The 22,867-nt window shown below is 40.6% G+C and overlaps 2 protein-coding genes across 8 annotated transcripts in view; one reads left to right on the top strand and one right to left on the bottom strand.

Moving 5' to 3' along the window:
• Positions 1–615: 615 nt before the first annotated feature.
• fbxo18 (F-box DNA helicase 1) lies at positions 616–16,117 on the top strand. The gene is made up of 21 exons (XM_046072145.1): positions 616–1,030; positions 1,410–1,577; positions 1,787–2,397; positions 2,669–2,805; positions 4,353–4,500; positions 4,596–4,777; positions 4,863–4,937; positions 5,246–5,337; positions 5,966–6,134; positions 6,718–6,937; positions 7,058–7,145; positions 7,244–7,339; positions 7,431–7,567; positions 8,563–8,659; positions 9,424–9,590; positions 10,024–10,099; positions 10,199–10,393; positions 11,145–11,270; positions 11,826–11,932; positions 14,184–14,318; positions 14,442–16,117. The coding sequence occupies exons 1-21, from the start codon at positions 1,012–1,014 to the stop codon at positions 14,601–14,603; spliced, it is 3,207 nt and encodes a 1,068-aa protein (XP_045928101.1). The 5' UTR covers positions 616–1,011; the 3' UTR covers positions 14,604–16,117.
• Positions 16,118–18,295: 2,178 nt separating this feature from the next.
• The window catches only part of LOC123985170 (interleukin-15 receptor subunit alpha-like), a 19,584-nt gene continuing 15,012 nt past the window's right edge, over positions 18,296–22,867 (bottom strand). For 5 of the 7 annotated variants that reach the window (XM_046072581.1, XM_046072582.1, XM_046072586.1 and 2 more), the window contains 3 exons: positions 20,449–20,547; positions 20,143–20,233; positions 18,296–19,902 (listed from right to left, as the gene is read on the bottom strand). In XM_046072581.1, coding sequence (XP_045928537.1) covers positions 19,821–19,902; positions 20,143–20,233; positions 20,449–20,547 — 272 coding nt within the window. In that variant the 3' untranslated portion in view covers positions 18,296–19,820. The remainder of the gene's footprint in view (positions 19,903–20,142; positions 20,234–20,448; positions 20,548–22,867) is intronic. The other 2 variants (XM_046072583.1, XM_046072587.1) reach the window with 1 other exon arrangement.

Here is a 22,867-nt window from a genome sequence, read left to right as displayed (position 1 = left end):
TTGCAGTGTAGAGGGTTTCTTGGGGACTTGGGTGATAGATGTCACACAGCCGCAGTGACCTGTTGAAGATGAAGATCTGTGTGAAGAGGGGTGCCGGCTGGACAGCACCGGCTTTCAGACAGGAGGGTGATTACCCCCCCGTGGATGTGGCGCCTTCCTTATCTGTCTCTGAAAGAGCCAACACACATCCTCTTCACAGGTCCTGAGTGAAGGTGGGGCGTTCATTGGGTTGTCTTATGTCTGAGTGGGTGAGGGGTGTGAATAATGATTCTGTCCCACTTCTGTAGGCCACCTCCTCCTTTATCTAGGTCTGCAGCATCAAAACACTCTCGTCAAAGCAGGCCTGTTAATTCCAGCTTTGCCTCTTTGGTCCATTTCCTTTGTCTTGACCACAAGATTAATTAAATTTCTGCCTGTAACTTGGGATATGTTGAACCAGACAGTGACCAGAGAGTCAAATATCATACTAATTTATAGAAATAACTTGGCTTAATGTCAAAGCACTTCTTCCTTTTGTTTTCTTGGCGCCACACCTCAGTCCAATTGGTGGCGATATTGCACCCAGCTAGTTTGCTAACCGCCAATAAAGAAGAAAGAAGAAGAAGCCAGCCAATCACGTGGCTTCCTCACCAGCACAAACTTTAGGACAGTTACTTAAATTTTAGCTACCTAGCCAGCCTGCTAGCTATTTGGAAGCAACTGTTCATATTTGTCACTATGGCAAATAAAACAACACGTCAATATTGACGGTAGTTAGTTGACGTTAACGGGGGCTGCATATTTGGGTTTTTGAACAGGTTGGTGGTTGCAAACTGAAGGGGGAAGTAATTTTAGCACAAGCCAGCAGCATTCGTTGTTTACTAATATTTAGTCCTGGCTCTGACAGTTATGACAGACAATGTATTTTTGTACAAGCTACGACAACGACATATCTGCCTAACACTAGTTAAGTTTTAACTAGGTTAAGTTACGTATCTTTGTTACTAAAAGACGGATGCCCTGGACACAAAGATGGAGGTGGCTGTTAAAAGTAAGTCAACATTCAACCGTGCGTGTCAGTCACGGGAGACGAAATGACTAACTTTCAAGTTATATTTTCATACATTTTAACTGACCTAAGTATGTAGTGAATTCATAATTTTCATAGCCGTTAAACGACTTTCGGGGAAAGATTCATCCGTGTGGAGTAAAGAGGGGAAAACAACTTCTTATTAAAGGATAGGACTGGTTAGACAACATGATGTACAATAAAAACGTAACTGGCACAGGTGTTTAACCCAAGCACTTTAAAGACTGAACCGCGTACATACCATTGAAGATAGGAACATTTAAGAATGGCTGACATTGCAAAGAGCACTCCCAATACAATGATTTGTGTTGTGCTGACTGACTGTTGTGTGGTTTCCTAGGGAAGGTCAAAAGGAGGCACCTGAATGCAGCTGAGTGTGATGAACTGGGACGAAGTGCAGAGGGCACTGATGCCCTCACCCAGCCCCACTCCGTCAACCACGGGCTGGGCGGCCGCAATCCTAATCGAGGGCTTTACCCCAGGACACCCACCAAGCGACAGAAGTGGGGTAATCTGCTGTAAACGTTCTTCTACAAACCTTTTGACAAATCTGAGTGTATTTAAAGTAACACTGCCAACAGACAGGGGAACATCTTTGCATCAAAATATGTAGTTAATGTTTTGTCCAGTAAAAGTCCTGACTAGCCAGTTTTTTTCTCACCATTCTCTTTTAAAAAATTAATTTCCGACTCTTAATCTTCTCCCTCATACCATCAGCATCTGCCTCAGGAAGTCCTGTCGGGCAACAGAAGGGCATCAACGACTACTTCTCTGTGACAGGAGTCATCAGGTCCAGTCCACACAAATCCTCCCAGCCCTGCTCGTCCACACACACAAATGGACTCAGGGGAGAGCTTTTTCCCAAAGAAGAGGCAGTGGGTGTGGAAGAGGAAGAGGATGACGAAGATGATCTCACCCTGTTAGCTGGCGCAATGTCGCCGGAACCTGAAGCAGACGAAGAAGAGGACTTTGACGATGTAAGCCTGTTAGCTTCTGCGATGGTTCCAGAGCTTGAGACAAAGCAAGTGGAGGTGGTGGATTATCTGGAGGGAATGACTGCAGAGATGTTTGGGGACGATGATGAATTTGACCGATGTGACGGTTACATTCACAACAAGGAAGAAGAAGAAGAGGAGGTGGAGGCCCTCCCTGACACTCACTATGGGCTCTTCGGCAGCAGCAAGGTCTTGCTGCAGCCCCAAGGCTGCATAGATGACCTTCCAGAGGAGGTCCTGAGGCAAGTACTATGCCAAGTCCCTGCCCAGGACCTCTACCGCAATGTCAGCCTTGTCTGCCATCGCTGGAGGAACATCGTCCAGGACACTAAGGTTAAACAAACCACAGAGTTATGCATTAGCAATTAAGTTAATTAATAATCTTTTATTATAATGAAGGGGGGCAAGTGTGTACTTCAGTAGGTTCTCATATGAAAAAGGACATGTTTGAGAGATGAACTTTGTGTTTACACTGAGTATTTTATCCAATTGTGGGTGGACATTGTAGTTATACCACTTATGGTCAGTCCTTCTCAAACTTGGAGGTAATTTTAATGCGAATCAAATGAACATAATTGATGTGTGTTTGTGTTCCATTGCGCAGTTTGTCCCCTTCAAGAAACAATACTACCGCTACATGATGAGGGAGAAGAATACAATGAAGGAGATCTTCTACATCCTGAAGAACAGCCAAATAAAAAATCCAACATCATCACAGCACAGCATACGAAACCTAGTTGTGTAAGTCTGCATTTCCTCAATAAGGGTCATTTTTGTAGCAACAAATACCAATTCAGACCTGGGTTTCACATACCATCTAGGCTTGGGCAGTATTCCAGGGTTTTTAGAAATCTAGACTGATGACTTTCAATACTGTCAAAACAACAGATTCTCCTTTTTCTATTAAAGTCTTCCTATAAAACTGATGCAGAGATGCTGAATTGAGCTTATGTGTTGTAGTGTTAACCCTGAACATAAGTGGGCAACGACGCATGAATCATCTACAACACAATAACCCCCTTCACTTTTCCAGCAGTTGGTAAAGAACACACAGGAGCTTTTCTGCCTTTATTCGCTGACAAACTGTAACCTACACTGTACATTTACTGCTAAACTTCACTGCTCACCTTTTCCTCTTCTCCGCTGCATTCACCTGCAGCTCACTCACTTTCGCCCAGCCACACACTCACTACGCACACCCAAATGAGCGAGTGGTGGGGATAACGTCACGCCCCTGTTTGGGAGTATTTTTGGTTTGTCTCAATGATAAAGGTGAGCCAGCCAACACAGACAAAGCTGTGTGCCCATCATCTCCGTTCAAACCACTAATGTTACTGTATCTGCCGTAGCAAGTATCATCGGATCCTCCAGCAAGAATCTATGGAAGAAGGCACTTATGTTCCATCTCTTTAATATCCTATAGGCCAGAAGTATTTAAACAAAGCAAGACTTGGCATACTTGTCAACTGTGCTGATCTTCACGGGAGACTCCTGTTTTTCATTGCCTGCACTCACAATTCTCCAGATTTGCCATATTACTCCTGATTTATGACAATTATTCACAGCTTTGTGTCCTTTTCATTGCCTTTATTACTGCTTCTTGGCGCTGTACAGTGCGGATAAGCCCCACAGCTTCTACTGTTTCCACCTGGACAAATATCATGCACGTCATTATTTTCTTTGAAATTTAACTCTGAACTGTGGATCAGAGCTCCATATGTGTGGAAAAAGTAGTGCTCTGCAATAAAACAATAATAATGACCTTGATATAATAAATGTTCAATATATCGTCAATAAATATTTGCTTTAATTCATTTGAATCACAAACAAATTAGCATCTAATTTTTCTATTAAAATATTTATTTTGTTGAAAAAAGAGGCCTGAAAAAAGATGAACTAATCACATTTGTTGAAAAAGATAATAGTTTTGAATGTTCTGACTCAGATTTGTGAAGTGATCCACTGTTTGGCATCAAGTGTTTGTCACATTCTGACCAAAAAGAAGAAAACTTTAACCACATAATTAACCATCTGGTTTCTTCAGTTTTCACTCAGGAGAAAAAAATCTTGAAGGAAATAATGATTTGACATTTACTGTGATAATTATCGATTTCGAATGATATGAAATGTTTTTTATCGTGATAACATTTTTGGCCATATCGCACAGCCCTAGGAAAAAGTATAATTATTTTAAATTTCCTACAACAAAAGTATGGGAGGGCTGGTCTGCATAGATTTTAACATGTTCACTATAGTAATAATCTTGTCTGTGTGTGTGTTTTGGTCAGTTTAATGGCCCAGCATAAGGTTGGAGAGTGGGTCAGGCCGGAAGATGTTCTGGAGTGTGTTAAGAAACATCGTCTTTTTCCTCAGGCTGAGGCCTCCATCAGATTACGTATTCCTGATATTCAGAAATGCTTTAACCTTGGCACTGAGGTATGACTCTCACACGCACAAATACACAAAGGTGTACCACTATAGATTTTGACTTAACGTTTAAGGTGTTGACATCATTTGTATCCAATCTTCAGGGTCCCAACCCGTATGCGGCCATGGCTGTCATATTGATCCTAAGTGAGAGTGTTGGTGACGTGCAGGCCATGGTGTCTCTGCTCACCGGCTGTATGTCAGACACCGCCATCACTGAGTACCTCAGCCACATGGCTATGATGCTGCTTGCCTTAAAACGGAATAACATTCAGATTAGTAACAAGTAAGAGGTGCTGGTGTCAGAACCTTAAATTCCCATATCAGTCTTGTCAGCATCCCTGTCATTATTTTCTTTTCACGTTCCCCAGGGTACATTACAACATCTACTATGTACTCCACCTGATGGAGAACGGCCCCTTTTCCGTCAGCTCCGGTCAGAGCAGGTGAGGTCCAAAATGCATTAATTTCATTGATGTGCGTGAGAAATAAGTACAGCCTGCTTTGTTTATGACTCTTAATTCCTTCGTAATGATGGACCCACTTACAGTAGGTCTACAGAGTGAAAGAGGTCAAGGACTGAGACGATGTTTATTCCAACTTGAATCTTTCTGTGCATTTTTGTTTACATGGTAAGTCGAGTGTATTTAGACGGCTCCATCACTTCATGCTTGTCATGTGACACTAAGCCAACAGGAATTGTGTGTGTGTGTATGTGTATTCTCATCATTGTATGTATGTGTGTTTCTGCTAGGGAGCGTCAGATTGACCTGACGCGTGAACAGCAGCAGATCCTCAGCCATGACATGAAGAAAGACCATGTGGTCAAGATTGTGGCTTTTGCAGGTACATCGGCAGCTGTCACCACCAGGGGGCATGCCTTCTCTAGATTATTCTTTTCAAGACTTTTTCAGGGACCCAAAAGGGTTTATGTTTTTACCAGGCAATGACAAGTTTCTCAGGGTTGCATGTCAGCTCAGAAGTTAATAAAGAATAGGTTTGGTGATTCCAGGTGAAACATGTTTGGTTTGGTTTCATCCTTTCTGAAATGTGGTTATATTAGGTGCGTTCAAGATGACCGCGTCTGACTTTCGTCGACTTCATAGTCTAACGTGAGCTGCAGGTGACTGCTGGGGCGGGGTATAAAAACGGCGCAGTCAAGTCGGACACATTCTGCCTGCATCAGCTTACTGTGAGCTGAGATCAATGACTGATTTCGCGGCAATTTTCTTTGCAAATGCCGTGAGATCAGGCAATAGTGTGGTTCCAACTTGGTGCAGCCAGGGAAAAGCAACTGCGCACCTGAAGTCTCACTCCTTCAAATGCAATTGCATGTTAAAAGACAACAACATTTTAAATGTTCCATTCTGAAACTTGCATGTAGCCTGTTCCATCACTGCTACTTGTGTGATGTGACGTGCCAGATCAGGGGTCACAGTGTCATAGCTGAAAGGTTTTGTGCTGTCGGCCGCAGGTACAGGGAAGACGACCACGTTGGTGAAGTACGCTGAGCAGCGACCACACCTCCGCTTCCTGTATGTGGCCTTCAACAAGTCTGTGGCCGATGAGGCGCAGCGCCGCTTCCCCAGAAACGTGGACTGCAAGACTGTCCACTCATTGGCCTACGGGGAAGTTGGGAAAAGGTGAGTACCTACGTCTCCACTCAGATGCTCTCAGTCAACAATTTGAGTTTTTGTCTTGATAAATACAGACTGTGAACAAAACAAGAGATGGCTATGACATCTAGAAGTTTCTGTCATGGTATAAGTTATTCCATTAAGCTGTGGGAAACACTGATCTCCAATGGTGGAAACGTTATTGCAAAATTTGTACAAGTGTGCACAGTATCGCCCAACCCTAACTTTCTTCATGTCAGAAAAAGGAAGAATTTCTGGACAATGTTAACCTTAATACAGTGCATGCTGAGATGTCAGCTTAATTAATTTCTGCCCACGAGACTTTCCATGTTGACGTCTGTTGACCACCGAACGGAAATATACAGCACAACAAATTTCCCTTTACTGTTCTATCTTTACATCTCTGACACATCTCTGATTATATCCTGGGTGACATATATAACCTTGACTTTGTCTCATGTGTCTAAATTGTTTTTTGCAACTCCCTCTTTCTGGGGGTGGGGGTTGTGGTGATGGGGAGTATATCAGGTTTTTCCATTTTAAAACTACATCACTTTGTTTTTGCTTTTGTGATTATTTCCTACGGCAGCTACCGTTTACATCAGAAGCTAACCTTTAACCTGAAGCCATTCACCGTCAACTCTGCTCTGCCTGAAGGCCGCGGGGGCTTCGCCAAAGCCAAAGTAGTGGTCACAACTCTCAACGCCTTCATGGCTTCAACAGACCCTACTATCAATACCAGCCATGTCCCCAGCACCCGTATAATCAAGAAGCACCACAGGGTGGAAATACCCGAAATTGAAAAACCGGTATGAACACATGAATGTATAAGTGACACACCGCATACCTTTTTAATTGTGAATAAATACTAATAAGAGCAGGAGTCCTGCAAAGTCACATTTAAGCTGTCTTTTATTGTGCAAACCTAGTTTTTTGTCCACGACGCGCAGACGATCTGGAACAAAATGAGGGATGTCAATGAGAAGGAAAAAGATGCCTACCACATGACCCACGACGGTACGCCAACTGTGAATAAGTGAAATGAAAAGAAGTAATTCTGTTTTAATATTGGAGGGAATGCTGCACAGCTGGTCAACAGAACTCTTCATTCCCAGGTTACCTTAAGTTATGGCAGCTCCGAGTCCCAAAGCCCAAGTTATCTGACCAATATGATGTCCTCTTCATCGATGAGGCCCAGGACTGCACTCCAGGTAACCGTTACATAGTCCTGCGTGGCTGTGAGACAGCATAGTTGTGATTATCTTGCTGGACAGTTTTGACGTCGCCCTTCTTCCCTCCCAGCCATCATGGATGTGCTTCTGTCTCAGCGCTGTGGGAAGATCCTGGTTGGAGATCCCCACCAGCAGATCTACACCTTCAAAGGAGCCGTTAATGCTCTGAACTTTGTCGACCACACGCACATCTACTACCTGACGCAGGTATACACAATTACACACGCATATTAAAGGTAATTTTTACAAAGAAGCGGGTTAAGCACAGTGTATTTCTCATCCAGAGAAATTTGATTTATATATATGCCTCCTTTCAAATCCAAGACCACAGGGGCCTTTTTTGGATGTGTTGTAGCAGAGTTGTTGCCCCACTCCTTGGCATATTGAACTCAAATATAGTTTTAAAAGTGTTGCGTATTATGCTATTTAAATAAAGATCAACCATACCGTTTGTACATACCACACAAAAGATTGACTTTTTCTGTCCCTGAGGTTGGATAATTTATTTTGATTGAGGCATTTTATGTGCCATAAAGTGGACAAACTAGAACATGCAAACATCATACATATACTCCTGGTATCAACTCAGCTTACTCTTTACAGTAAAAGTCTCCCTACATAATCCCCACATTTAGACTTTTTCTTCACTTTGAAGTAATTATATTGAGTGTAAACAGGAACTGCTGATGGGTAATGCAGCATGACTTTAAATAGGGCAGATGCACCTCCTGGATTCCTCCGGGATTTTTTTTTCAGGGAGGGTGTTAAACTGCCCGAAACTACTAGTGCTACGGAGCTGGCGTGTTACAGATACGTGGCGTCGTCGTAGACGGGCCGCACAAATTTTTGCCTGTTATGCTCCTCATCTTCTTTGTTCTATGATATTTTACCACTAAAGTTACTACTTAAGGCATGATGGGAACTTTAGTACCAAGACTCAACATATTCATTGCAAATCAGGGGCGGGGAAAGGAAGTAAGGGAAAACAAGAAGTGGGAACATGTTGACTATGTGGAACAGTTCTGTCCACTCTCTCTCTGACATTTGCTGTGTGTTAAAACCTGTGCATCTGGCTCTGTTCAAAAGGAGGTTTATACTAATCACACACTGGCAGTCACATAACGATAGTTTTGTGTTTAACTCTAAGCAGTTCGGTGTTGATCAGACAAATTAACCTCCATACTATTGATGTGTTTTACCAGAGCTTTCGGTTCGGTGCCGAGATCGCCTATGTGGGTGCCACCATCCTCAAAGTGTGCAAGAAAGTCGAGAAGATTCTAGTGGGAGGAAAGCAAAAAGGTAAATACCATAAATGGGTCGCTTTTTTGATACAACCCCGTTTTCCAAAATAAGTTGCCCCACTTTGTAAAATGTAAATAAAACAAAATGTCATGATGTGCGAAACATTGACATCCCATACTTAGTAGAAAATGTTGGAACTGAGAAAGTGTTTGGACAATGATAATCCCATTTTGAATTTGATGCCAGCAACACGGTTCAAATAAAGTTGGTGCTGGGTCATGTTTACCACTCTGTTGCATCAGCTCTTCTTTTAACAACTCCTTGTCAGCGTCTGGGAACTGAGACCAACTACTATAATCTTGAAAGTGAAATGTTTTCCCATTCTTGCTTGATGTAGAATTTCAGCTGCTCAACAGTTCAGGGCCTCCTTTGTTGTGTAGTTTTTGCTTCAAAATGCGGCAAAAGATTTCAATGTGTGATAAGTCAAGACTGCAGGCTATGCTGTAATGCGTGCAGAATGTGGTTAGGCATGGTCTTGCTAAAATAAGCAAGGCCGTCTCTGAAAAAGATGTTATCTACTTAGCACTTGGCAGCATATCATGCTCCAAAACCTGTATATGGTTCAGCAATAATGGTGCCTTCACAGATGTTTACCCACGCCATGTGCATAATGCAGCCCATACCATCAGGGATGCTGGCTTTTGAACTATGCGTTGATGACAAGCCGGGAGGACGAGAGAACGTCAGGGAACACCCTAAGAATATGAAAATATATTTTCTTGCTTTTTTGTGTCTGTTTGTGTTGCATGTTTATTCTATAGGCGGTGTGTGTGACGAGACTGCAGAAAAGGTTGAAGCAGCTTTGAGGACGGGTGTCAGTACTTCTCAGGGGAAGACAGCCATCTTGTCACGATGCAATGTCAGTGTGTTCAGCGAAGCCGTCAGGCTCATTGACGCCAACCCGCTCTGCCGGGTCCACTTCATAGGAGTGAGTGTTCTACACACATTCACAGACGCACACAAAGCCATGCTAACTGTTTCCCCCTATCTCTAGTGTTTAAGTTCAGCTGGCTGGCTGCTGGCTGTTGCTGTATTTTCAGTGGTATCTTCTCCTCTAACTTTCCACCATGGAGCAAAAAAAAGCATTTCCTAAAATGTAAAATTACATTACACAATTTTTAATTGAAAGTCAGTGTACAGCAGGGTTTGCTTACCATTAAATAGTTGGCTCATCATGCCTTTAAGAGTTGCTTTCTCTTATTGTCGATTACTGATACGAAGAATGTTTTATTCATCATATTCTGATCATTAAAAATAGTAAACATTAGAATTTACAATATTTAGGTATTGGCAAACATAAGTGCAAAACTAACTAGCATCTTAAACACTGAGGCACTTACAGGTCTACCTTTTTCCTTCAGGGTGTGAAAGGGATCGGCCTGGAGAGAATCCAGGACATCTGGCTGCTGATGCAAGGGCCAGACCAACAACGAAAATGTGAGATTGATGCAAATGGGCACACATTTTCCCTGTGAGTTATTTCCTTTTTTTTATACTGATATCTTTGACGTTTTGTTGAATTTGCCCTGCCTACAGTCATCAAGGACCGCCTTATTCGCTGCTTCTCCAAGAAAAATCAGAATGGCTTCTGGGCCCTGAAGACGTACGCCACGCAGACTGAGGACAGGGAGCTGGAGGCCAAACTCATCATAGTTGAAAAATACAAAAGTCGAATCCCCGAACTAGTCGAGCGCCTTGAAAATTGTTCTGAAGAGGACTTTCATAAAGCAGGTATGTGAAATATTCTTAAATTGATTTAAGTGAAAGCCGTACTCAAGGATTGGTCTTACAACGGTGACAAAATTAAAACGAAATTATTGGTTTACAGTGGAAGTAACACATACAGTTTGAAATATGGAAGTTAATGGTTGGCCTTAAAGGTTATGGCTCACTGGGTGACTGGATTCTATACTTTTTTGTTAATGTCAAGAAGTCTCGTGAAAAACAAACAAAACAAAGTATTAGTCAATCTCTCAATACGTTTTGACTTCCTCTGTGGCTTTTGGTAGAAAAACTGTTGGTTCCTACTGAAGATGTAAATTATTAAAGACAGATCACAAATATTTACAGTACTTTCATAAAAAATGTTGCTCAAACGGGAGTGAATGGTGTAATTGGGACAAATTTAGTGCTACATTATATCAGGTTGGGCTAAACAAACAATACTTATTGATAGTTGGATCAGTTAATTTGTTTTTGTTTTTTCTGTGGGATTTGTTAACGGTATGTCTGTCATATTTGTTGAAAAAAGATTTTATCATAGTTGTTTAGAATACCTCAGACTTGAAATGATCCACTATTAACCATAGTTTATAATAGTTTAGGTTGTTTTCTTTTTTGGACTCAACTTGTGTTAATGGAAACCTACAGATAAGCTGTAATCGTTTTTGTAAAGTGTATTACATATGGATGAATTATTTTTCTGTCCACTGTTTAATGCACAGTTGTTACGTTGTTACCGATGTTTGCTGTTTCGTTCCAGATTTCATAGTCGGGACAGTCCACAAGGCTAAAGGTCTGGAGTTCGACAATGTAAAGGTCTCCGATGACTTTGTCAAGGTTCCCTGTTCAAGTCACAACCTGCACTTCATTCCTGACTTCTCGTTTGGTGTGTTCCTTTTTAACAAACATTAATTTCCTTTTCTTTTTTTTTTTAAACATATTTTACATTGTAGGTTTTTGGTAGACACTCTAATCCTATCCTATACTCGGAACTGTATCCATTTCCTACTACTTATTACCTCTTGCATTTTGGCGTTGCTTTGCTATTTGTTAATTAGTTATATTGTTAGAGGTGTGAGTGAAGCTAGACTGATAATTCAGCCAGGCCAATCCATCGGCCGATATTGGCTTATTGCAGATAGGTTTGAGGTAATTTTAGAAACAGTCACCATTGCATAGGTTGTTCTCGAAAGGACACTGACAAGTAGATTTTTTCAACTGTAAAATGTCCTACTCAGTTAGTATCTTGGTTAAAATAAAAAGCTGTAAGGGATCTGTATCAACATGTTTATGTAAAAAAAAAAATATATGGTTATCATTCATTAAACTGTTCTTACTTGGACAAACAGAGAAAGAATAAAGTTTAAATTAACAAATCATCAGTTGACACTGAAGCCAGTCTAAAAGTGTTTCATATTAAATACTTCTCTTCCTTGCTCAGATAAAATTCCTGACGACGAGTGGAACCTGCTGTATGTGGCAGTGACTCGTGCCAAGATCTCACTGATCATCACTAACAACATCCGCCGCATCCTCACAGTGGCTGGGGTAAGATATAATCACACTGCTGACACAGGCACTTTCGGCCGAGTCCGCTAACTTCTAGGACTGCTAGCTGCACAGCTAACTGAGCTTACTAGCTAATGGCAGCTAAAGTTAGCAGAAATCAGCAGTTACTTTTGCAACAAGTAAAGTCTATCAAGAGACTCCACTTAAGAACTGAATAAAGCACTTTCTGAGAGACATACTTAGCAACCTCAAATAACTTTGAAGAATACTCCTGACTGAGCAGAGCGGTAGGATAACTTATCTGATATTGGCCCAGTATTGACGTCATTTGGAGTCAGATTCTGCCCATTCACTCCACCAGACTCAGGTCAGCTGTCAATCATGACATGTAACCCCTGTTTTTATAGCATCAAATTAAAACCAAACTTATCAGAAAAATTAACACTTGAACAAATATATGCATGATAAGAACTACCTAAAATCACAGAAACCATCTTTGGGGACAAAAATGTATTCGACGTGTGCTTTGATGGTGGAGGTCGAGACATTGTGGCTTCATTTTGAGGGAACTGTCATGTTGATGTGCTGTGCCAGCATAATAAGTCACTTTTATAGAGAAGTAGGGTGTCGTAGTTGGAAAGTCCCTTATGTCACACTTTTAACACCTTTTTCTCAAAACCACTGCCAGTTTCACTTCATTGAAATGTCTAAACTTGTGGTTGCTATGGACTATACAGGGTGGAATGTCTAAATTAAATTGCAGGTGTGGTAGCAGGGGTGGTTTTAGTGCATGAAATGAAAGTCCTGTTATTGTGGATTTATAAACCTGGAGAAAAGGACATGTTTGGCTTAATTCAGTGCTCTTCTTTATTGTGTCTTGTGCTCTGTGATTTAACATGTGGCACATCCGCAGCAGATGCAGAAAATCAAAACACAGCTTGATATTTGGTCTTTTTAAGATTTCTCAACCATGAGGCATTACTAAGCCTGGATTAAGTGCTTTCAGGAAGCGTTGCAAACCAGATGTCAAAAGCAAAAACACAAAGGCAGCAAGAGGCCATTAGAAGCTGAATTTGTGTACACTTGACAGGACTTTGAATTTTTATTGTTTCCACTGCTGTCATACAAGTTGCATGAATAAATTATTGGCACATGAGCGTGCAGAGAAGATAAAACACCCACAGCTGCTGGACAGGCTTAAGTTTCCTTCTGGAACACAAGCTTTGAACATAGACTTATGTTGACATGATGACATAATGATAAACAGTTGTTTTATTTTTTACCCAAAACCACATTGCGTGTGTTCAGTCATACATATTGTGCATGCTGACTCACTGTCACACTGTCATGGTCTACCTTTACAGAGTTATCGGCAATGGTACCATCTGAGTTTTTCCTACTATGACGAGAAAAATATTTGCTGTGAAAAAAGGCCTTTTTGAAAAAGGACTTCAACTAACCATTATTACTACTGAAAATGAAATGTCAGAAAATAACTTCCCACAGTTACTCAGCCATCAGTCTAAAACCTACAAATATTCAGTTTACTGTCATATATGACAATCAAAGGCGTCAAATCATTATATTTCAGAAGCTAGAACCAGCCAGTGTTGGGCAAAAAAAAGATGACAAAAACACAGACTGTGTACTACCAGTCTGCCTTCATGCATCTTATGTGAAGGGTAATAGGTGGACACTTTTTTTGTCTAATGTGACCCATCTACTACAATTCCACACTAGTTTGGAGTGATTAGGCTGACTGAGGAATGTTAAAGAGGACCTTTTCCCTCATTTGGTAATGAGGGTCATAGCTCGGTCAGCATTTGTGTGTGTTGGCCTGTTGTAGGGTTCCATGTAGGGGGAAACACTGCATGCCTCTGCAAGATAACACAGACACTCTGGAGTGTATTCTGCCCCGGCTGTTGTACACTTGAAGGCCAGTTGGCCCCTCTGTCAAGTTGGAAAGCACAGCAAAGTGGCCTTAAAGTGGTTCTTCCAAATTCTTCCCACACAAAAAGCGCTAAGTGAAGTGGGCCCAAGTGATCAGGAAGTATAATGAAGTGGGTGTGACAAAAAAACTGTCTCCAAAAAAAATGCCTGCGTGGCTAGGCTAGTGTATTACTTGGCAATGTTGCTCTTTTATTCTGTCCAGCAGATTTACTGTATATGCTCAAAATGTGACCCAGGGGCAGTCTGACAGGCTTATCGCTCATCCTGTTTGTCCTGCTAATCACATCCTGATAGAAAAAGTGTCTGTCATTTCCTCTCACCGCCACATCATCAACTTTAGGAATACTTCCTGACGTCGGAGATGCCCAGCTCCTTGCAGACAGCGGGCGAGCCTCTCCCGTGCGCTGTCACAGACTGCCCCAACTGCACCACACCCGGCTCGGCGTTCACCATGTGCAAGCGGCAGCTGAAATGCGTAAGAACATATCAAACCCACACAGAGATCTAACAAGCCAATATTCTAATGCCTCCAAATACTATTGTCTTTCAGTTGTGTACAGCACAGTTTTTGTTGTTGACCTCGTTCGTCTTTGTCCAGACTGATGGCATGTCTGCCGGCGGCCCATTGTGCGAGAGGTGTGTGTGGACACGTATTGGGCCAACTGCCTTCCTCATGACTGACGACGTGCTCTCAATGGCCGAAATACCACGAAGACTCGGCCCGCCGGACCACCATGTGATGCTCCTGGCGCTCTTCTAAGACCGCTTCTGTGCATTGTTGGAAAAGGACTTTGAGGTCACCTTTTTAAAATGCTAACCAGGACATGAACAGCCAGGAATAATGTCCCTTGTACGGCCACCCAGAAACACTGAAACGGACTGAACTACAGAGAATAGTGCGTTTATAGGGTGTGTTTTTAATGTTTGTATTTTTCTCCCTGAGTTAAAGGGACGTGGATGTTGTAATAAGAAGACACTTAAATCATCATTTTGGTATTTTAAAACCCTATTTTCACAAATTTGGGTGTCAAAAATGACTTTTAGTCTGCAAGGTGTTCCTTTGGTGCAGTTATGTCCGTCAAAATTAAAACCACAAAAAGTGTTTCTTTTTGCCACTGACAGGCTCAGGCTTTTATATGAGGTGTCTAACAACATCACGGCGAGGATCCCTACAAGTGACACCCTTTGTAACAAGAAACTGAAGTCTCGCTCCGAAATCTTGTAAAAGGTGTGTTGTTGCAGGAAGACGACGGCGGAAACGTGAACTTTGTCCTTTTCCGGCAACAACTCGCCTCACGAGATTTCAGATTGAGAATTGTCCTTTAGCAAGATTAGAAAAGCCCAATAGAAATGCAGACTAAGCCCAATAGAAATGCAGACCATGGATCGAGAGAGGTGGGGGTGTTTACTTCCTTCTGTTTGAACATTCATCATGCAACTGTAGTCATGGCCAATGTCTAAGTCATGCATGAGCAAATGGCAAAATAGTGGGTAGAAAGTGACCGATGATGACAATGATCTAACCGCAGGCGGGGGTGGTACATCCAGTGTGGAACAGCTGTAGCTGATAAAAATATATCCAGAAAGTGATGCTATTTTATTCTCAGAACTTCAGGGGTTTCAACAACCTGACCGGACATTTTATTCTACACTAGTTAAATTGTGACCACAGCCCTGCCTGGTTACCCGATACATTGTATTTGGAAAGTAACTTGCTTGTTGAGTTTTTAAAATGTGGTGTGTGTTTTTTTTTTTTTTTTTTTGTAGTGCTTTCAACCTAGTGTACTAAAGTGGCAGCAAACGCTTCAGAGCCAGATATTCCAGAATCTCAGGAGATTTTGTACTTGAGCGAGACTTCTGTCTGTTGTTAAAAACAATAGTCACTCATGGGGATCCTTTCTGTGATTATTTTTTCCCAGACATCTGTTAACAACAGTCGGAGCCTGTGTGTGGCAAAGAAACACTTTTTGTGGACATAATTTGCGACAGGCACAATTGCGCCTAAGGAAGACATTGCAACCACTGCAGCTGTTTCAAAGCCTACCAGCTGAAAAAGTCTACTGCAAGGATTCCAAAACTTTTTGTAGTTGCAAGTTATTTCAATACCAAATATGTGAAAATGTAAAAATACCAATATTATCCTTTAACAGCCTGTGGCTGTCGGTAGAGGGCTGAGGTTTTACTGGAGAGCATGTTGTTTTTATTACAAAAAAAAGACAACTAATGGCCCACTTACTTGTACTATACTTTTACTTAAAAAGAAACCAAACAACATTTTATGGTCATCTTTCTTATTCAGTCAAATCTAACAAACATTTTTGGGCGTTTGGCAGCAACAATTTTTTTGACTCTTTGCCAGTTTATAATTAATTATTTATGGCATATATCATATCATTTTATTAAAAGGAGTTAACAAGAGAGACCTTTTCTTTTCATCAGTAGGTTTGACATTAACAATACTTTGTAGTGAGTGTAGCAGGGACAATCCACAAACGCCTGCCTGCCAAACAGCTGCTAGAGATTACAAAGTGGAAACGCTGCCAAACAATATTTCAAGTCATGGGGAAAATGCCACAAACGCTTTCCAGTACATAAGATGAAAATGAGAATTAATTATTAAAGTACTAAGTCATGTTCAAGAGGCTTCCCTGGGCAAAGAGAGATTTGTTTCATCAGTAAGATCTTCGATTACAACCAACACTTGTAATACAATGAAAAGGCTCAGTTACATTATGTTTGTATCCTGACTGGAAGTCTATCAACACTGGCGTATGTGCTCAGCTGTCAGTCTGCAGAACAGTGGGAGAATAATATGGCTGCCTGGACTTGTTGCTGAACAAGTGGTTTTGTATTCATCAAGTTTACTTTTGGAATTAAGTGAAGTCAAAGCACGTCATTCAAGGGAAGAGACCAACAGATGTATCAAGACAATGTCATGACAAGATGTGTCCACACAGTTTTGACTAAGTTGATTCTATTGTCAGCATCTGTAGATTCATTGAGTCCTTAATTTGCAACACTGGACTAATGTTCAAAAATATTTTTATTATCATACAAACTGACAGGAGAGAGCAACACCAAATACAAGCACACATTGAGGAATGAGAAAAGGGATGAGCCACTAAATAAATCCTTAAGCTGCTGACCCGTGATGTTCAATGTCATGAGTGGTTTCAATGGAAATTGTTCAGTGAAAAATTTAAACAAAAATTATTTGCATGAAAATGAGAAAGTTGAATAAAATTAAAAGAAAATCACAGTATTAAACATCAAGCTGTCTATAAATATCAGGTGAAGCTTTGAAATAATATGGAAGCTTTACATGTATTACTAAAAAACAAGAACTGCTTCCAGGGTATGCATTTTACATCATGGGGAAACTAATTAAGGGGAAGATTTAATTTTCAGTTTGAGACAATATCCAAAACAAAAAGATTAACTTGTGTAGATTTACACAGGCTAAAATTGCAGAGTGACTGTCTAGACATTGGAAGATCCCCGCCTCCTCCAGAGAGAGCGTCAAAGTGCCCTCAAACCCCACTAACCGCCCCTGGTGAGCATACAGGTGCTGGTCATATAATTAGAATATCATCAAAAAGTTGATTTATTTCAGTAATTCCATTCAAAAAGTGAAACTTGTATAATATATACATTCATTCCACACAGACTGATATATTTCAAGTGTTCATTCCTTTTATTTTGATGATTATAACTGACAACTAATGAAAACCCCAAAATGTGTATCTTAGAATATTGTGAAAAGGTTCAATATTGAAGACACCTGGTGCCACACTCTAATCAGCTAATTAACTCAAAACACCTGCAAAGGCCTTTAAATGGTCTCAGTCTAGTTCTGTAGGCTACACAATCATGGGGAAGACTGCTGACTTGACAGCTGTCCAAAAGACGACCATTGACACCTTGCACAAGGAGGGCAAGACACAAAAGGTCATTGCTAAAGAGGCTGGCTGTTCACAGAGCTCTGTGTCCTTAACCCTATAGAAAATCTATGGGGTATTGTGAAGAGGAAGATGCGATACGCCAGACCCAATAATGCAGAAGAGCTGAAGGCCACTATCAGAGCAACCTGGGCTCTCATAACACCTGAGCAGTGCCACAGACTGATCGACTCCATGCCACGCCGCATTGCTGCAGTAATTCAGGCAAAAGGAGCCCCAACTAAGTATTGAGTGCTGTACATGCTCATACTTTTCATGTTCATACTTTTCAGTTGGCCAACATTTCTAAAAATCCTTTTTTGTATTGGTCTTAAGTAATATTTTAATTTACAGAGATACTGAATTTGGGATTTTCATTAGTTGTCAGTTTTAATAATCACAATTAAATGAAATAAACATTTGAAATATATCCGTCTCTGTGGAATGAATGAATATAATATCCAAGTTTCACTTTTTGAATGGAATTACTGAAATAAATCAACTTTTTGATGATATTCTAATTATATGACCAGCACCTGTACATGGAAGCCTCTGGGTGAATGCCATCATGTGTTGTAAAGTGCTTTGAGTGGTCAGTAGACTAGAAATGTGCACAATAAATGCAGACCTTGAATCACAGGAAGTGGAAGTAGGGGTGTTGAACTTCCTTCTGCTTGAACATGGCCAGTATCTAAATACGCATGAGCAAACAGCAGAGTACTGTGTTTGGTGGCTGGCATCAGATATCGCGCAAACCACAGTTGGGTGCGGTTCTTCTTACTCACATCCAGGGCGGAAAAGCTGTAGCTGAAAGTATTTCAAGAAAATTACTTCAGTGTCTTATTTATATTTATTCTCAGAATTTCAGGGTTTCAACAATCTGGGGACGGTTATGTTCTATAATTTAGAAAATTTTTCTACACTTCACTATTTTTACACCGGGTTGGTTAATTTGTAACCACAGCCCAGCTGTCCAGTAAGCTAATCATCTGCAAACACACCATCAGCTACTGACCTCATTCCGTTCATCCCCATTGTACTGAAGTTGCAGCAAAGGTTTCAGAGACAGCTATTTTAGAGTCTCAGGAGATAATACAACTATGTAGCTACACCCCCTGGTTAAGCGACAAAATATGATTTGGGTTTTTTTTGTGGTCTGAGTGAACTGACCCTTCTACAGGGTTGGGCAAAGATACTGACGGAGACATTAGCCAGTGCCCCTGGCTTAGTACCAAATGCTAAGAGAGTTGTTTTAGCAAACATTTCATAAAGGGAAATCAGCTCAATAGAAGCTGGATATGCAAACAGCTCTCTTATTCAGCAATGTCAGTCAACCTAAGTAACAAAAATAAGAGGTGATATATGATTACAAAGAGATACAGACTAGCCAGAGTGAGTTATGTTTGCTAATTAGCCTAGTTTAGTTTACTGCTAGTCATACTAGCCTTTAAGTTAGCTCTTTAAGTAGGCAAACAATTTTTTTGTTTGTTCTTTGCTATGTTTATTTTTAGTAATTCTTCTGACGTGTACTTAAATGGTGTACTTGAATCTGTGGCCGACTCAGTTGATTTAAATCTAATTGGACTCAATAATTCCCTAAAACAGGTGGACACTGTAGTTTGAGCAAACGTTAATCAAACCGGAATAAATTGTATTTTGGCTGGGGCAGATTTGGTCCACTGGTGAGTATTTACAGCAGCAGTGTGCATGTGGGAGTGACTCAAAATAAACTAGTGCCCACGTTCATTGTGATGAAGCACCAGGCGAATGGTCACAGGGTCTTAAAAATTAAAGTTCCTTACGTGAAGTTCAAATATTTGGTTGCAGGTGTCTTGAGATCTGCTCAGAAAAAGGTTGCTAGCTGTAAATTCTTGGGAAACAACTTTCACATCAACGCAGGTATTTCTTCTTCTGGTAATGTTCAAATGGGTTGCCAGAGGGAGGCGATCATAAATCTCCAGCCCTGTGTGGAGGTAACAACCAGTTCTTCATGGCATGGAGATGATTCCTCCGTCGCTGCAGGTCGCAGGGAACAAACTCTACAGCCCCGGTGCAGATGGAACATGATTCATGGGTACCTGTTCTTCTGCGGTGTGCAATGGGATCTTGTGTTTTGACCTCCTACAGTGTAAAAGAAAAGGTGAAGTGACTATAAATGCTAAAATAATTAGCACATGGGAAATTTCACCAAGGTACTTGATCACTTTCAATATAGAACTATCACAAAACATGAAATGTGCTTGTTCACCACAGCGTAACTGTTACACCAAAATTTTTGTTCTTTCATCATGTGAAAGAAAGCGTGGTGTGACATAATTCCACATATCATTATTTTCAAAACTTTTTTTTTTTCTGGCTTACCTTTTATAACATAAGAAGATGATTCCGATCAAAGCACAGACAACCACCAATGAAGCACAGGTGATTCCCACTGTTGTCATGCTGTTAGGGTCTACCAATAAGAGAAAAATACTCATCATAAAAATGTTCCCTATATGCTCCTGAGTCTCTGTTACTCTGCAGAGAGTAAGGGGATAGAACAGAGGTGCATTTTATTAAACACAGTGATACCAAGTACAGCTTTCATCATTTACAAATACCCTTGATGAGATTTCTTCTCATAGGAGATTTGGTACAATTGTGTACAATAACAGTGTCAAAGCTTACCGTTTTCGGATCTACTACAATTTGTCCCACTGTTTGAAGGCTGTGTGGTGGTTGAAGCTGATGTTGTCCAGTCCGTTGCTGTGGTCCTTGTCTCACCTACTTTTCCAGCAGTGAAAGAAAGATTAATCAAAATGTCCCATAGGTCAACAGTTTTCCATTGGCAGATAAAGGCAGTGTGAGTTGTGCGTACAGGAAGATATTCCCAATGCCATGGAGGATTCTGTATTGTTTTGGCTATGCTTTTAGAACACATATTTTACCACCACACACACACACACAGATTAACCCTGCTGAGTAGAGCAATAGTGGAAGCAGCAGAATAAATATCTCTGATCAGATGAGACCAGGGCCGATGTTCATGAAGTCGCTCAGAGTAAAGATTTGCTCTTAAGTATGCCAAAGTTCTAAAAATGTTTGCTTTTATTGTTGTGCAAACTAAGACAGAAGTTACAAATTCAACTTTCTAAACCTCTTAACCTGCCAGTAAACACTACTTTAATAACACTCCCACGGTGCACCTCCCTATTTACAGGGAAATAAACAGAATGAATTAATATCTCAATTATTAGTCTCTTAAAAAATTTTTTTCAACAGATTGACATCGTCTCCTGCTTCAAAGAAAACACACAGACAACTTCTTACAGATTAAATGAGGACATTTATTTATGAACAAATACTTAATAACAGAATAAATGGAGGATTATACCAGGGGCGTGACGAGATCTCGCGATATTAACCCTTTCATGCATGAATTATAACAGCGTCTGTCAGGATTTTTTCCCTGTGTTTTTATGGCTTTTTAGGCATGCAACATAAATTTTTCAAGGAGTTTCTTACATGTCCAGAAATATTTATTTAACAAACCAATAAATAAAATTATATATTATGTGAAATCTATATTTTTTAATGCTGTTAAACTAATGTGGTCACGTATTTTAACATATTCTAATACTGTTTAATGCAATGCAAAAGTGATGAATCTCACTTCTGACTCCTCAGCCTCTCTTTCTCAGCATCCTCAGCTCCACTATCACTGCTGCCAGCATTTGGGGTTTCTCCTATTTCTGGCAGCCATTCATTATCACTGCTACTACTATTATCCTTACTTGATTCTGATGGAATTGGCTCCACTATCCTGAATGCCTTTCTATCACTTGCTGCAACACACTAAATGTTACTCACATAATGGAACTAATCTGGACAAAATGTTGTTTTTGTTACAAAAACTGCAAGTGTAACATAAATCCATTGATTTACATCCAAAAAAGTTAGTGCACATGAAGTATTTTCAAGAAAAACAAAGTCTCAGTAATAGTTAATTGTAGTTGAAATATAGCCAGTGATGCATAATGTCCAATTTAGTGGACAGGTGATTAATCCTAATTTCCTCCCAACATTAAATCAATACTTGGAAAGTTTAACAATTGTGTTACTCCTTAGTTGTTATTAGATGTTACCAAATTTTATTTACCTGCGGGGGTCTCCTATAATTGGAGGAATGGCAAGATTTACCTGAGCTGTACAGTGTTCCCGAACGTCCGTTGGCCATCTTGGTTTTTGACGAATTTAAGTTGCACTTACTTACTTTCAGAGGGTGGCAGTGTATGGCATGACACACTAGTGTCCACTGTAGTGGCTGATGTGCAACTAGACTATCAGAACCTCTGCCCATTGAAGTAAATGGCTTTTGAATAGCTGTCCACTGCAGTGACCACTATGCGTGAAAGGGTTAAAACACCACAATATTTCTCGTTGATGTGAAAAGCTGTCTTACGATATCAGCATGACGGAGTGAGGGTGAAATTAGCATAGAAGATGTCCCCGCCACTTTTAAATTGTTCGATGGCAGCATTTTGGATACCTGGTAGACACGAAGACCTGAACTATGTGTAAGCAACATTTCAAAATGCACCTGCATTGTTTTCCATTTTGTGACTTTCAGTCGAATAAAATACTATTTTTCCAGTAGCCTAATTGCGTATCTTTTCACCCTTAATCAATACCATGTAACATTATGATATACAGTGGGGGAAATAAGTATTTGACCCCTTGCTGATTTTGCAGGTTTGCCCACTTACAAAGAATGCAACGATCTACAATTTTAATCATATGTACATTCTAACAGTGAAAGACAGAATCCCAAAGAAAATTCCAGAAAATCACATCATATGAATTTATTAAAATTGATAACCATCTGATGAGGAAAAACAAGTATTTGACCCCCTACCAAACAGCAAGTATTCTGGCTCCTACAAGCCAGTTAGTCTTTCTTTAAGACACAGCCCCAATCCCAACCAATTATCTACATCAAATACACCTGCCTCACCTCGTTACCTGTATAAAAGACACCTGTCAACACCCAAACAACCAGCATCCAACATCAGCACCATGGGCAAGACCAAAGAGCTTTCTACGGACA

This window comes from Micropterus dolomieu, linkage group LG16 (assembly GCF_021292245.1).
Source record: "Micropterus dolomieu isolate WLL.071019.BEF.003 ecotype Adirondacks linkage group LG16, ASM2129224v1, whole genome shotgun sequence".
Taxonomy (NCBI): domain Eukaryota; kingdom Metazoa; phylum Chordata; class Actinopteri; order Centrarchiformes; family Centrarchidae; genus Micropterus; species Micropterus dolomieu.
The sequence above is the reverse complement of the archived record's forward strand: the minus strand, read 5'-3'. Positions and strand labels throughout refer to the sequence as shown.